General features: G+C 45.4%; 1 protein-coding gene across 2 annotated transcripts; it reads right to left on the bottom strand.

The window, feature by feature from the left end:
- Positions 1-4,019: 4,019 nt before the first annotated feature.
- On the bottom strand, positions 4,020-15,279 carry LOC148393557 (pyridoxal kinase-like). 2 transcript variants are annotated; one of them, XM_088385269.1, is made up of 11 exons: positions 14,987-15,279; positions 13,720-13,774; positions 12,374-12,478; positions 12,215-12,298; positions 12,018-12,052; positions 11,858-11,943; positions 11,472-11,517; positions 11,281-11,392; positions 11,070-11,206; positions 10,706-10,772; positions 4,020-10,116 (listed from the first exon to the last, which is right to left on the bottom strand). In XM_088385269.1, exons 1-11 carry the CDS (start codon positions 15,065-15,067, stop codon positions 10,001-10,003), a joined length of 924 nt encoding a protein of 307 aa, XP_088241395.1. In that variant the 5' UTR covers positions 15,068-15,279; the 3' UTR covers positions 4,020-10,000. The 2 variants fall into 2 exon arrangements, with proteins under 2 accessions (XP_088241395.1, XP_088241394.1); XM_088385268.1 differs by lacking the exon at positions 14,987-15,279 and adding an exon at positions 13,925-14,640.
- Between the last annotated feature and the right edge of the window lie 640 nt (positions 15,280-15,919).

Genomic DNA, 15,919 nt, shown 5'->3' with positions numbered 1-15,919 from the left:
TGTCTGTAATGCTGTATGAATGTCAAGTCTGTACTTGGGATGGGGTTTCTGTATTGTAAATGGTTAACATGATTCAAGGTTGGGGTGATGTGATCACAGCAGAGGATAACATTCCTCTCACCTGAAAAATATAAAGATACTACAGATTTGATAAAAGCAAGATTGATCAGGGCTCATTTTGGACTAAATATGGGTTTAGGATTACTCTGGGGCACCATTGACAACAAAAGACTTCAATGGAGAAGGCCCATTTCAAGATTATGACCAGACGTGACTATACCAGCATTGACAATCAAGACTCTGAGCCAAGACAGTGTATGACAACAATTCTGGACTTACCTGACAGTGTGACGAAATGTATGTGACGGAATTTGTGATGACTTGCTTTGTTTTGATGTTTTACCTAATTGTATTGCAGCCTCTAACAGCAACCCAGGGAGCAGATTGTGCTTTATTTGTTAAACTTGCTTTACTTTGCAGGTTGTCAACTGCAGTCTTGGAGAATTTTGTGTCATGTCTGTGAACATGCATTAACAACTAACCCCTTACTTTTCATAACGAGTTTGTAAATGTGATCGGTTTCATGACAGGCTCGGCAGGCTCCAATTTTCTATTTCATGCGTTTGACATGCGCCCATGTGTGGATTATTTTTATCATCATGAATTTTATTTTTTGGTATTATGGATGTTTATTGTACGGAGAGCTGCATGCACAGCTACAGGTGGGTGGTGGCTTTTGTTCATACAGCCATGTGAGATGCTGCCAGTCGAGTTTCAGGGACTGAGAATTGGTGATTCCAGGCTAGGATGGCATCTGGAGGTACACCGAAGTCCAGCTGGCGATGGGTATGTCACCATGGATATTGTTATTTTTACTTTTTAACCATTGTGACACATTTTTTAGAATGTGTCAAAAGGGGGAGGTAGAAAAAAAACCAAAAAAAAACAAAGGGGGGAATTGTGAGATTTTAAGTGTTTTCAGATTTGATGGTTTTTAAGTCTTCAACATGCTGGACGGAGGAGAAGAAGCAGCTCGGCAGAAATGAAGTGAATGGGAGACAACATCATGAGATGGAGCCAAAGCCTGGTAACAAGTGTGAAGAGTTTCAAAATAGCTCATAATAAACTGTAGACCTTCACAAGATAGGATCAAATAGGTGGGAGAGTATTAAATGTAAAAAATTAGAACAATAACATACAGACTCCAAACAAATTGGGAACAGGTGGATTATGAACGTTAAAGTTTGAATAACACATTATTCACGTGATTCATTTGCAGGATAAACAATGGAAGGGATTGATAAACTGAACAAATTTAAGATGATTGCGGTAGTATTATGTCGAAAACAAATAGATTCAACAAGTTTTTTCCCTATAAAATGGTGCCGTTTGGGTTTGAAGTACATAGTCGCTTCAAAGGAGGAAAAGCATGATTTAAAATACGTGATTGATCAATGAGAAGGCTATCCCTTGTACCAGGGGGGTCAAACTCATTTGTTCACGGGCCGCAGTGTAGTCATAGCTTCTTTCGGAGGACCGGTATGACTGTCATACCCAAATACATGTGTGAGCACCTCATATTATATAGAGTAAAAGCTACAAAACAAACTGACAAGTAACTCGCTTTCAAATCAGACAAATAAAAACTGGTCTAATATTTAAAAATAAAATATTATTAAAAGTGAAGACAATTTGCAATTCGAGTAATGACTCATGAATAAAAAGCACAATTTGTCTTCGGGGCCGCATAAAATCATGTGTCGGGCTGCATCTGGCCCCCAGGTCTTGAGTTTGACACCTGTGCCTTATACAAAGGTAAAGTAGGATTAGAATACAATACAATTACAAATTAGTTAACACCTGTGTGATTGATTGATTGGGTGGTTGATTGATTGATTGGTTGGTTTATTGATTGAGTGATTCATTGAGTGACTGACTGAAGGGCTGAGTGGCCGAATGGGCAATTGTTCAATGTCTGTCTGTCTATATGTATGTACTATATATGTATGTATGTATTTCGTTATTTGTTTTACGTATGTAATTCGTTATTTGTTTATGTATTTCTCTTTCACATTTTCTTTCTCATCTTCCACTTCTTTCGGCTGCTCCTGTTAGGGGCCGCGACTGCAAAGCGATCGTTTCCATATCTTTCTGTACCACCAACCATCTGTCTCTGCCACACTCTCCATTATTTTGGCCAGTAGATTTCCAAGCCTCGCTTCTAACATTCTTTCCGATAACTTCATGCTTTGCTTAATCAACATAACAACACCTCTGTAGCTACTACAGTTTTGCGCATCGCCGTGGTCTGAATTAAGAAATAGAAGTCAACACCTTTCCGGGGAACTTCTCGCTTTTTAAAAATCTCCCCTGCCATCTCTCCTTGATAGTTCCATGCTGTCACTGGAATGTCGTCTAGGCCAATTGCCTTTCCACTCTCCATCTTTTACAAATGTCTGGGTATGAATTTTATCTATATTTATTTTTCTCACTCATTGGCGGCCCCACAGAGGGACTTGTAGCGGCTCCACAGAGGGACGTGGTGTGCCAACAGAGGGACCCTGGTGGCATCAACGATTTTGGTGACCTCAGTAAAACTGAGGTCAACAGAGGGAGTGAAGGAATGAGGTCGAAATACAAAAAGTCCTGCCTCGCTACAAAAACAGATATGCTCAAACCTCATTGAATAAAGTACATAAGCAGACAAGTATATTCACATATTAAATAAATAAAAGAAACATTTGAAGCATATAATTATACCTACACACCAAATCAATAAAGAAGACATAACTAGACATTTTTGATAAGTGGTGATGAGAAAGGTTTTTATAACTTTATGATCTGATATATATATTTCTGAGGACTTTGAAATAACAAATGACTTTTTATATATTGCCTAAATACCTTAATGACCCTTAAGGAACTGTGGAATGCATGCCTGATGTTTTTTCGTTCAGTACTTGATTGTATCTTATGTTTTGACTAATGCTAGACGCCAGTTTTTGATTACTACTGAACGCTCTGCACAGAGGGAAATAGTTTGCCTAACAAAGCAAAGATACGGTTGAATGCGGTACGACAGTGTATGTCCAAGATTGGAGAAGAATGTTCACAGGAAGGTCACGTGGAGATAAAACCAGTGGGTGCCAGAAGGAGCCACCCGAGAACTCGGCCAAAGATGGTCGCCAAGGCCGAGAGACGGGATGGAAGACAACAGCCCCCTCCACACACACACACCAACAGCCCCCCACCAACACACCGAATCGCCCATAACCAGCACCACTCCCATGGAAGCAGACTCTCCTTCGAACTTGCCCCACCCCGAAGACTCATCGCCCATCAATCCCAGCCCACAATGTGCTACTGAATATAAAACTGATCTAACAACCTTGGACTTTGCCTTTTCTGAATGGAGACTTTCCGCTCTTGAAGGGCCCAGCGCTGTATTGCACTTTCCTGAAAACAGAGCTTTTTGAACAAGAATTGTGATTGAACTCAACCAAGCTGTCTAAGTCTAATTTCTGCTTCAGTGTCTTTGCATTTTCCTAAATCTGAAGAAATCAAACGAGCACGCAGTGAGTAAATTGAATAACAGGTGATTGGCAAAGGCTTTTGCCGTGAGGCGCAGATAACGCGCTCCCTAAATTGTGGACAGAATCCAACACTTCCCCTAAACTATGACATTGAACAATCTTTGTTTTCAGGTCATTTGTCAGTTGTTTTGAGGGTCCCATGCTGCCACTCTTCAGAGAAGTTGCAAAGACAAGAACAACTTGCAACTGGCAAGTATGTATAAGTATGTATGTATGTATAAGTTTATAAATTTTTGTATACTGCAATCTTGTTTTATAACATGTTAGAATAGACATGAATTTTGGAGGTATTCCGTCGTTCTATGTGAGCTTTGTTGCTAACTTGAGGATAAGTCAGCTAATGGAAAAGGGAGGATAAAAAATGTCATCAAAACAAACGCTGATGACAGAGGCCGGTGAGGAAAGAGTAAATAATACACAAGTGCATTTTAAATAATAACTCATCGTTCTGTATTTATTGCATTAGAACATACATTTGTCATATATATATATATACACGCACACATACATACATACATACATACATACATACACACACATACATACATAGTTATATTAGTTTATAAATGTGAATTTGTACACTACAATCTTGTAACATGTTAGAAAATACTGCAAAAACATAGCACTAAAAACAGATACCAAACAATGATTAATACATTTGTGTTGTTGTTTTTGGCCACCAAGAACTTCAAAACAAGTTGGACAGAGATGAGGCTGTCCATGTCAGAACGGGGGCACACGTCATCATACATAATTGAAGACAAATGAACACTTGGACCAGTGGTTTACTGCCGCTGCACAACTAATATCTGTGATTCACATAGTGTATTTTTTTATTGATATTTTTCTGGTTTTAAAAGTTCAACACCAATCACACACGCAAATAAATTACATCTACCAGTGGAAGTGCTTCATTCAGCACTATTTATGTTTTTCCACACATTTTAAAGATGAGGCGGTATGTTGATCTTCTTCAACAAACATTGATAGAAACATCTATCTCGTAAATCATTTGTGCTTCTTTAGGAAAGCAATATGAACATTAAGATATCACATTTGAGTCAGCAGGTTGCAGGAACTGCCCAAATGAAATGGAGGTCGGAAGAGGATCGTAAACGCACAAACAGGTGCATCGCCAGCCTAGTAAAACGATCTAAGGGAAGCGGGGCAGAACAGGGGTACATTTGGTTTGTACAAGTGATGGCAAGAGGTGATGTGAGGCATCCAACACATCCCACGATTGTCCTCTTGAATAAACATCACTCAAAGTTGACTTGACAGCATAATTGCATAAGTCATTTTTATTCAACCAGAATATATATACATATATTTTTAATCATTTTGATAAAGATTCTCAGTCATCCAGGCCATTATAATCCCAAAATCTTGAATCACAACTGGAATCTTTGTTGTTCTTTTTGTCTTGATTTATGAAAATGCTCAAAAGTGAGTTTTCTGCAATTATGCTGCTAGGCGAGTGATAAAATGTTCTACTCTTTCAGAATTTCAAAGCTGCACTTAACATAGGGCTGGAGTCCAGCTGCTGGACCATCAAAACATTTTTCCAGAGTTTTCTCCCCCCTTCACGTAAAGAAAAGCAGATGATAGTAACACTCAAAACAGGTTTTGCATTTGTTTTGTTTTCTCTTGAATTGATATCAACTCAATCTTCCACATTGAAATCAAATGACATGCAGTTACCTTTTCAAGATCAAATCAGAGCCATATTATATAAACAAAAGTAATGAAAGAGAATGTAAAGAAATCAACTGCATTTTTTAAGGCTAATTTCTGAACGTGTGCCTTTAAGGGGCATGACATCAGGTCGGGCTGGCCTGACAGCAGTTTTTTTCATTTTTCATTTGACTGTTTGTCCTCTCCAATAAACATCTGAACGTGACTGTGGGTCTCCTTGCCCAAACGCCAGTGCATTACAGTCACTTAGCTGTAAATTTGCCACTTTTCTTCCACTTCACTCAAGTATCGGAAACTCGAGGACCTCAAGTTGGTGGCTAAGTAAGTAGTAAGTGCTTTTTCTTTGCCGTAGGTGTGATTATGTGCGTGAATGCTTGTTTGTCTGTGTATGCCCTGCAGTTGGCTGGCTACAGGTTCTGGGTGCCCCCCGCCTACTGTCTGATGATAGACGGACGGACGAATAGATGAACTGCCCAATCCAATTAAGTTTTTCCCTGTTCACAAGAATTTCAAGGGGCCTTAAAGTGCTCCTTTGTTCTTATTTGGCCACATTTACAGTAATTTCTCCCTTTTTGTTGACCTTATCTCTCACTCACACACACACACGCACACACAAAACCCTGTGACCATTCATGAATAGAAATAGGCACGCACACAGCTTGTGAAAAGACACACCAGGTAGACATTTGGACCGTGCAACATGGCCGCCCGCTTGGCTAGCAGGAAGCTAAGACACTGTCGTCAAAAAGAGCGACAAGCCAGATGAAGCTGACATAGAAGCTAATACACGTTGATATGCGTGGAGCAGAGATCAAAGCAGCTTAATGATGATCTGTGTGATTGATTGTGATGATTAACAACTCACTGCACAATTACCAGTACAAAGTTAGCACACTGTTTGAAGATGAACGGGATAAAACTCACAGAGCGGCTTAGGACACATTTTCTTGTCTAAATCTTGTATTTTGTTCATTTCATCACTTCATTAGTCATTCATATTTATTTAGAAGAATTTTCTGTCTGTAAAACTAGTTACTGAGTATTGATCAGGGCTGTGGACTCGGTCGGATTTTTGCTCCGAGTCCGGCCTCTTGACCACCGAGTCCGAGTCCGAGTCCGAGTCCGAGTCCGAGTCCGGCTATCCATTTTTTCTGTTAATTCATGTGACTGCTTAGTCTTTATTCAAGGCTAATTTCGATCAAAATCAAAATAATGATATAAGCTGGGTGACATAATCATCCTTGACATTGGTACATAATGTAAACATTAGCCTAAGTGCAACTCAACGTGGCCGCATTGATCGTAAGCAGGGCTGTGGACAGTATTCCTACGCGCATTCTAAGCAGCATGATGAAAATAAAATTGAATGTATTTTTTTATTTATTGTCGGACTCGGTGGACTCGGTCAAAATCAGCACCGAGTCCGAGTCCGGCAAAAATGACCGAGTCCGACCGAGTCCGAGTCTCCGAGTCCGAGTCCGGCAAAAATGACCGAGTCCGAGTCCCCGAGTCCGAGTCCACAGCCCTGGTATTGATTGTTAAATATTTGCATTTGTAGATTCTGGAATACCGTATTTGCCGGTGTACAGGTCGACTCGGTGTATAAGTCGACCCCCTAAAATTCGACGGAAATTTACGATTTTATGATATATCCTTTGTATAAGTCGAGCTCAATTGTTGCATTATATTAAACTTCAAAATTCAATATGCGAAATTTATTGACGAAATGTGTTCAAATTCCGGGAGGCCGTGCGCATGCGGCTGTTTATAAGCACCGCGGAGGAGATCGCGGCCGGCGAGCTCGCGCACGCCGCCCGGCACCAACGGGAGGCCGGAAATAGCTCCAAGCCGAGCGGATCGGCACTTTATAAGCACCGCGGAGGAGATCGCGGCGCCTCATTGGACTTCCAGCGGCCGGCGAGCTCGCGCACCCGCCCGGCACATCCGGGAGGCCGTGCGCACGAGCCAAGTGGCCGAAAATAGCCCCCGCCGAGCGGATCGGCTGTTTATAAGCACCGCGGAGGTGGTCGCGGCGGCTCATTCGACTTCCAGCGGCCGGCGAGCTCGCGCACCCGCCCGGCACATCCGGGAGGCCGTGCGCACGAGCCAAGTGGCCGAAAATAGCCCCCGCCGAGCGGATCGGCTGTTTATAAGCACCGCGGAGGTGCTCGCGGCGCCTCATTCGACTTCCAGCGGGCCGCGCACTCGCGCACGCCGCCCGGTTCAAATTTTCTAAGTGCAACGCACAATGAGATGCATGAGAAACGGCCTTGGTTACCATCACATTTGAAGCGATGAATACGAAGTTAAATTTTATGACTCGGTGTATAAGTCGAGGTCGATTTTTTTCGGTCGATTTTGGATCGAAAAAGGTCGACCAATACACCGGCAAATACGGTAATTGGATTTGCATTACCGTATTTGCCGGTGTACAGGTCGACTCGGTGTATAAGTCGACCCCCTAAAATTCGACGGAAATTTACGATTTTATGATATATCCTTTGTATAAGTCGAGCTCAATTGTTGCATTATATTAAACTTCAAAATTCAATATGCGGAATTTATTGACGAAATGTGTTCAAATTCCGGGAGGCCGTGCGCATGCGGCTGTTTATAAGCACCGCGGAGGAGATCGCGGCCGGCGAGCTCGCGCACGCCACCCGGCACCAACGGGAGGCCGGAAATAGCTCCAAGCCGAGCGGATCGGCACTTTATAAGCACCGCGGAGGAGATCGCGGCGTCTCATTCGACTTCCAGCGGCCGGCGAGCTCGCGCACCCGCCCGGCACATCCGGGAGGCCGTGCGCACGAGCCAAGTGGCCGAAAATAGCCCCCGCCGAGCGGATCGGCTGTTTATAAGCACCGCGGAGGTGGTGGCGGCGCCTCATTCGACTTCCAGCGGCCGGCGAGCTCGCGCACCCGCCCGGCACATCCGGGAGGCCGTGCGCACGAGCCAAGTGGCCGAAAATAGCCCCCGCCGAGCGGATCGGCTGTTTATAAGCACCGCGGAGGTGGTGGCGGCGCCTCATTCGACTTCCAGTGGCCGGCGAGCTCGCGCGCCCGCCCGGCACATCCGGGAGGCCGTGCGCACGAGCCAAGTGGCCGAAAATAGCCCCCGCCGAGCGGATCGGCTGTTTATAAGCACCGCGGAGGTGGTCGCGGCGTCTCATTCGACTTCCAGCGGCCGGCGAGCTCGCGCACCCGCCCGGCACATCCGGGAGGCCGTGCGCACGAGCCAAGTGGCCGAAAATAGCCCCCGCCGAGCGGATCGGCTGTTTATAAGCACCGCGGAGGTGGTGGCGGCGCCTCATTCGACTTCCAGCGGGCCGCGCACTCGCGCACGCCGCCCGGTTCAAATTTTCTAAGTGCAACGCACAATGAGATGCATGAGAAACGGCCTTGGTTACCATCACATTTGAAGCGATGAATACGAAGTTAAATTTTATGACTCGGTGTATAAGTCGAGGTCGATTTTTTTCGGTCGATTTTGGATCGAAAAAGGTCGACCAATACACCGGCAAATACGGTATTTCTTCGGGGTGGGGGGGGGCATGCGCCTTGCTGCTGTTTTGGTTAGCAACAACGTTCAAACGGGCTGAGCAGTCAACGCTTGTCAAGTGCGTGTGAGAGGAAGAGAGCCGCAGCCTCCACTTGAGGAAATACGGGCAGGACACCAGAGGAGACTTGAAGTTATCAAGGACCGCAGATGACAACCAAAACTGCATCGTTGTCATTTTAAAAGCCGTCGTCCATTTTGGTAAAGACGCATCAGAATGTTTCAGGCCTCCTCACGTCACCTTTTATGATGGCGGGTACACTCAAGTATTTGATCTTTCAAACCAAGACAAGCATTTTCATGACATGATTGATTTTCATCACTATTTTAGAAATAACAAGATAAGACCTGCCATGTTCTCTGCTTTTGTCAATGTTGGCTAGTTGGGGTATGTACGCACCGAAAATTGGACCAAATTTCAGTGCTTTTCAAAGTCAGCTAAGGCCTGATTATCAGATGTCTTCGAAAGTGAATTTGGGGTGATTATCTAATGGTGTGAGGAGAGAGATTTTTCCAAATGTTATTTTCTCAAAGAGCAATGGTCAACTTGTTGACTATTTATGATTGTTGCTTCATCCCAGTCAGTCTTGGTCACTACTACCACAGACATCTGGTTTCAGGGGAGGAGACTCACTATTAGTGGACGGCACGCAATAAGAGAAGTGAAGACACACTTCCTCCCTTTCTAAAATATCACTCCAGATGTTAAAAACCAATATGTGTACCCCTTAAAATGGAGCTAAGTAACTTAAACTATTCAAGTCCTAGAGTAAAAGTGCCAATGTATTTGATAAGTCGAGTGACGTGTAGTTGAGTAGCACACCAAGGTCAACCAGACAGTTGCGTTGTCACACAGATGCTCCAATACAGTTTGAGCACAACAACGAGACATCAACTATATACATTGTGCGTTTTTTTTTTTCTTCGTTTTTTTCTGGTCGTATTTTCTGGGGGGTTGCTCACCAATATGTTACTGCTAAAAGATGCGTGGAAGTGGAGCCGCAGATACACAAGTTGGGGCCGTTTGTGACGAGCCGCCCTTGCTGTCTATCTGCAGCTCTGTACGGAGGCTAACGGCTTGTCGGGAGCGCTGAGAAGACTGCAAAGGCTCCGAGGGCCCAATGCGTTATGAAATGCGTTATGGAGGCTGGCGGTCGTTACGATATGACGGTGGCCTCCGTCACGATGTCGGGGTCTTCGATGTCGGCCTTGCTCTGGACCATCCGCAGCTCCAGTTGGGGCGGACTGGGCCTCCGACCGGGACCTGCTAGTTCTGAGGAGAGAAAGACGGAGAAGACAATCAAGACTTTGAAGAAGATACAGAAATAAAATATAAAAAAATAATAAGAATCTGAGCAACAGCAACATAGTGGCGCACTGGTTAGCACGTCCGTCTCACAGTTAGGAGGGTGTAGGTTCGATTCCACCTCCGGCCCTCCCTGTGTGGAGTTTGCATGTTCTCCCCGTGCCCACATGGGTTTCCTCCAGCCACTCCGGTTTCCTCCCACATCCCAAAAACATGCTTGGTAGACCGATTGAGCACTCCAAATTGTCCCTAGTTGTGAGTGCTCAGGGTGTCCTACTGCCTGATGACTGCTGGGAAAGGCTCCAGCACGCACACGACCCCCGTGGGGACATGCGGCATAAAAAATGGGTGGATGAGCTACAGCAGGAAAGAATCCCACTGATTTCAATAGCGGCAATTTTGGGACCGTTACAAAACTATTATTTTTTTATGACTCTTTTTGTTGTTTTACAATTATCGTCAAATATACAGTGATTTTCACAGACAGACTGTCTGGTTAAAAAAACACAAACAGCCGTGAGTGTACACAGTCTTCCGGCATAGTTTTTTTTCTTACCGTGAGCGTACGAGATGGTCCTCTGGATGACGTGATGCATCACCGAAAACGTTTTCTCACATGCCGTCTGATGGTCGAAAGATTGGACAGAGAAGAAAAGTATTGTGAGACCTTGGCAGAGTGAGAAATGAAGGAACGTGGAGTTGACAGCCATCAGTTGTTCCACAACTTCTGGGAGGACTTTCCACACACTTGCAATTGGTGACACCACAGCGATTACTCATCGCAACTCATCGGGATTTTGGCCTGTTCTACTGCCGCTTCTCCTATCTCTGAGGGACCTCGTCCAAACACTGGTTGGTGAATTCATTGGTTAAGAGCCGTGTCCCAATCAGTTGGTCCGCACGAGAGGAGGCGTAGGTACCTTGAGGTCATTTGGGTAGTGGTGCGTCCACGCCAGCAGCATGGCGGCAAACAAGTCGCCCGTGCCGACAAAGACGGCGTCCACTTTGGGAACTTCTATTCTGACCCTCTGCATGGTTCTGCTGCCGTCGGGACGAACTAAACGCAGAGCCAGAATTTATGTTTGTCTCCTCGATCAATCAATCGTCCAATGGAGGTGAAGTGGCACCTACCGTGACGCTGGCTGCCCAGCGACACCAGGAAGCGATCGCCCAGTCTGGCGGGTAGATCCGACGAGGTGATGACCACCGTGTCCGGGCCCATAGCGTGCAGCAGGTCCATCACCTGCGCACCAAACAGACACTTCCTAAGTGTCTTATCCAAAAGTACAGAACATTTGTCATGCATGGAGGTTTCCGCTCACCTCCACAGCATCTTTCTCCGTGCTGATGTTCTTCCCTGTCAACAGTCTAAAAATTAGGAGGAAAAAAATAAAATTAGTGCCAGGGTATGATGGAACCTGTTGTTCTGCCGTATTTATCTTTTTTTTTTTTTTTAACCATATGGGGACATTTCTAAAGATAACACTTCACTGTTGATGTTTCACACGGGCTTCTGTAAGCTCAAACGTCGGGTGGCACACTTTGGAGCGGCAGGTGACAACTAGTGTCATTCGTTGCAGACAACCAAATGCAAATTGTACATTGACGAATGTTGTTTTCTCTCTTCCAAAACGAATGCAGACATTGTTGGAGCGATCACGGAAAATCATGACGGCTACAAGAATGAGCGAAACGTGGCGCAACTTACTCAGCCTCAAACTGGTTAGGCGTGATGATGTCCGCAACAGGAACCACCTTGTTCTTGTACACTGGGTAGAGATTCTGAGGGACGTACTGTCAAGACATTGACAGCCATAAGATGAAGACAAAAGCCTAAGACTCAGACAAACGCAGCAGCGGCAACCCACCATGGAGCCGTGGTCACCCAGCACCGGGTCACACACTGCAACCACAAACATACGTGCGCTCAATTTGAATCACTCAATTGTGGGCTCCCTCGAGTGCCATGCGCAAGAATTACTAAGCACAGTTCAGCTTGGAACTTTAAAAAGGTTTTGAGATATCAAAGTTTTGAGCGTTCCTGATCTCAAAAGTGACTACTCACCATACACCAAGTTTGGATTGGCTCTCTTCAGCTCCTGAACAATATCCACCACCATCTCCAGGAAGGATGTGTCCCTAGTGTAGCCTGAACACACAGACGCACAATCTGTACAGGCGGCAACCTAACATGCTCGTCGGTGGCCGCTCGGCACGCCCGCACCTGTCAGAACATAGTCATACTGGTGCACGTTGTTGAGCTTGATGCCTTCGTAGAGAACGTGCAGCTCGTCAGCCGTTAGCACTTGGCCCTTCCAGTGCGAGTAACCTGACCAAGGAGGAGGAGCTCATGAGTCGCACGCAGTGCACTGGAGTCACATTCATTGATTGACTGGCAGATGGCAACAGGACCATTTATTTTTTTCACATTTAATGCGTGCCCGTATGCACACACGGAGATGATTGAGCAAACGCATTCAAGGACGGATTGACAGACACGCACGAAGCAAAACACACACAAAAGAAGCTACATACAAAGGGAAACACAGTGACAGACAGAGAGACACACAAACAGGGACAACCACACACGAGGGCGCACACACACATATACACACACACACGGAGACAATGAAACGGACAAGGAGATAAATGTGTGACTTGAAATAGTTCAGTTTGTGTGTGTGTGTGTGTGTGTGTGTGTGCGCGTGTCTGCTGCAGGCTGGTGTTGCAGCTCCAGGTGAGTCACAAGCGAGTCACGTGTTGGGGAGAAGGGGGGGTTCTGGTTGCCAAGCAACACGGCAAGAGAAAGCCAGAGGGGCTGAGAAGGGACGTGAGCAGCGGGAACGCCGTGTCTGCACGTGGGTGTGTGCGTCTGAGATGATATCATCACTTGCTACAGTGTCAGTTGACAACGTCATCCTCCGTGTCCTCCCGCTTCTTTACCTCCTCTCAAGTATGAGCTGAAGGATACTTATCCACCCCAAAAGAGCACGCTTTTGTCAAATTCATTTTCGGACGTCACTCAAGACGTTCCTGAGCCATTACCCTTTGCAATTGTAAAAGTTAAAGCTATTCACTGTTCACGGTGGCGACTCCGGCAGCCAGTCGAATCGGGCCTCAACACGTCGCCACGACAGCCAATGGGGAAGCTTGCTGAAGTTGGTCGTGCCCAGCTTCTTGTATTTCTTCTCTTGTGACTAATCACTATTCCCTCTGGACCATTTCAGCAGTCTGGATGTAGTGTGGCATCGTACTGCCTCTCACAGGCCAGTATGGGTTCTCCAACAGAGCCGCTTCGGTGTGTTTTCATTGCCATGGGTCTGACGCGCTGACCCTTACAAGCAGTTGAGTAGTGTGAAAGAATGAAAATGCCTTTTGTCTCCTTGTATGCCGACAGTAAGATCAACATTCATTCAAACAGGGAACAAAGCTCATCAACAACAACAACAACAACAACAACAACAACAACAACAACAACAACCACCGGCTGATGTTTACAATCTCTGCCAACTATCCGAGCAGGCGACCCCCACACGCAGCAAAAAAGGTTGAAACCGCCATTCTTCTTACCGGTGTGGTTGGAGAACTGCACAGAGTTGATGGAGTCCACCTCAAAGCCCAAAACCTGCGAGGACATACACACACACACACACACACAAAGAGGATTTGTTTTAATTTTTAAGATAAATATTCAAATTTGGAGAAGGTGAAATGCCCACAATGAGTCAATATTACATCAGTGCCAATAACGTTTTCAGAAAAAGCCCATCGTGACCTCTTTGAGCAGCACTGGCAGGTTGATGACCACTCGTTGACGAATGCGGGAAGATTGCAAATTCACGTCGAGTACTGTGACAATCATGCACCGTTGCCACTTGCGGCATGTAATGACGAGCATGCATGGCACTGCACACCGACGATTCAGGAGGGAAAAACACACACATTCAGCACCTGGCATGGAGAATGCCCACATGTACACGGTGAGCGCAAAGTAGCTCTATGCTTTGAAATTTGCCTTTTTCGGGGATAGTTTTTGCAGTCCAAAAATGCCTTCAAATTAGCGTAAAGCAGCACTTGATTAGTTCTCAATCCCCCACTCTTTGAGCAGTTTGTACATCAACTGTGTCCCGTAATGGACTGTTTGACCTTAACAGGTTCCACTAACTATATGGGACCCGTAATGGAATGTTTGACCTTAACAGGTTTCTAACTATATGGGACCAATTTAAACACAAACAAGACACACAAGTCACCTACTGTTAAGAGCGAGTGGAGAGAGAGAGAGAGAGAGAGAGAGAGAAAGAGAGAGAGAGAGAGAGAGAGAGAGAGAGAGAGAGAGAGAGAGAGAGAGAGAGAGAGAGAGAGAGAGAGAGAGAGAGAAGCAGTGCGATATTTCTCGTGATGGACTGCAAGACACTGGTTAAGTCAGGACACTGATGTCAGTTTCAATGTCAGAGTCTTTGCCTCAATGACAACATGAAGAAAAGGTGATGATGAGTCGTGAGTGATTGCCAGGGGGGAGATAAAACATCATTTTGGCGGCTTCCCAGGATGACAAACTCAAAACGGACATTGATAAAAAAGAAAAAAAAGAAAAACCTCGCGACCAGGCACGTCACGACTCGTTTGTGGGCAACCATAATAAACTTCGATTCTCGTTCTTTTCATCATGACGTGCAATGAATAGGGTAGCATTTTAAAAGGGAGGTATAAAAGCAACACACACGCACACACACAAAAAAAGAGCATCACCCATGAAATGTCAGTCAAGGTCCCCTCTCGTCACATCATGGATGCGAAGAGGCGAAGGGGAGCTTGTGACTCGCTTGGTTTCTACCTGCAGCGGGAAAGAGGCGCTCTTGTTGCCCACATAACCCCGCACGACGTGGCTCTGGATGGACAGGACGCGGCACTCCATGGCGCGGCTCCCGGTGGTCAGCCAAGGAGGACAGACACAGGCGGATGTTAGCTTCACCACATAACAACACCGAAGAGACAGACCGGTGCGCGCCTAGTCGCCTCCCGGATATTTAGCTTAATGTTAGCCTAATGGCTAACCGGAGGTGTGTCACGCGCACGTATGACGACGGCGAGCCTGCGCGCGGGTGGGCGTATGGCGATTGAGCCCCCGTTCTCGCGAGGATTTATTACCGTATTTGCCGGTGTATAAGTCGACTCGGTGTATAAGTCGACCCCCAAAAATTCGACGGAAATTTACGATTTTATGATATATCCTTTGTATAAGTCGAGCTCAATTGTTGCATTATATTAAACTTCAAAATTCAATCAGAAATATGCGAAATTTATTGACGAAATGTGTTCAAATTTGCGAGTTTGTAGCGAGCGATCTATACGCCATTTTAAATATTATTTACTTCATGACTCTGTGATATTACGCACCGAGAGAGACTAACAACAATGAACACTCTTAGAAACTGGTTTATTTTTAGTTAAGAAACAACAAATTATAATTATAAAGTGATTGCCGGTACATAGAGTTCAAAATTTGTCTTCATCGTCGCTATTTCCGAAAAGCTCGTTCCATTCGTTTTCGTTTAGTTTGTCGTCATAAAGGGCATCTTCTTGGTCTTCTCTATCCTCAGTTTCCTCCTCCTCTTCCCAGATAAGGTCGTCTTCTGTCCCATCGAGAGCGTTTGGCGAATATTTTCTAAGTGCCAACAGCTCTTGCGGCATAAAGAGTCCGCCTCGGCTGGTTCCCCATGTCGGCCAGAACAAGTGAAAATTCGGCCTCTTCTCCTGGAAGTCTGAC

Source organism: Syngnathus floridae, chromosome 9 (genome assembly GCF_059516105.1).
Source record: "Syngnathus floridae isolate MCC-2025c chromosome 9, RoL_Sflo_1.0, whole genome shotgun sequence".
Taxonomy (NCBI): domain Eukaryota; kingdom Metazoa; phylum Chordata; class Actinopteri; order Syngnathiformes; family Syngnathidae; genus Syngnathus; species Syngnathus floridae.
This window is presented reverse-complemented; position numbering and strand designations above follow the sequence as displayed.

Excerpts from the sequence above, each read along its gene's own strand:
- LOC148393557 (XM_088385268.1), bottom strand. The coding sequence starts at position 14,122 with ATGTGGGCATTCTCCATGCCAGGTGCTGAATGTGTGTGTTTTTCCCTC. Across the intron at positions 10,773-11,069 it reads ACTACCCAAATGACCTCAAG|ACGGCATGTGAGAAAACGTT; the intron begins GTACCTACGCCT and ends TTCGACCATCAG. Across the intron at positions 10,117-10,705 it reads GACCATCTCGTACGCTCACG|AACTAGCAGGTCCCGGTCGG; the intron begins GTAAGAAAAAAA and ends TTCTCTCCTCAG.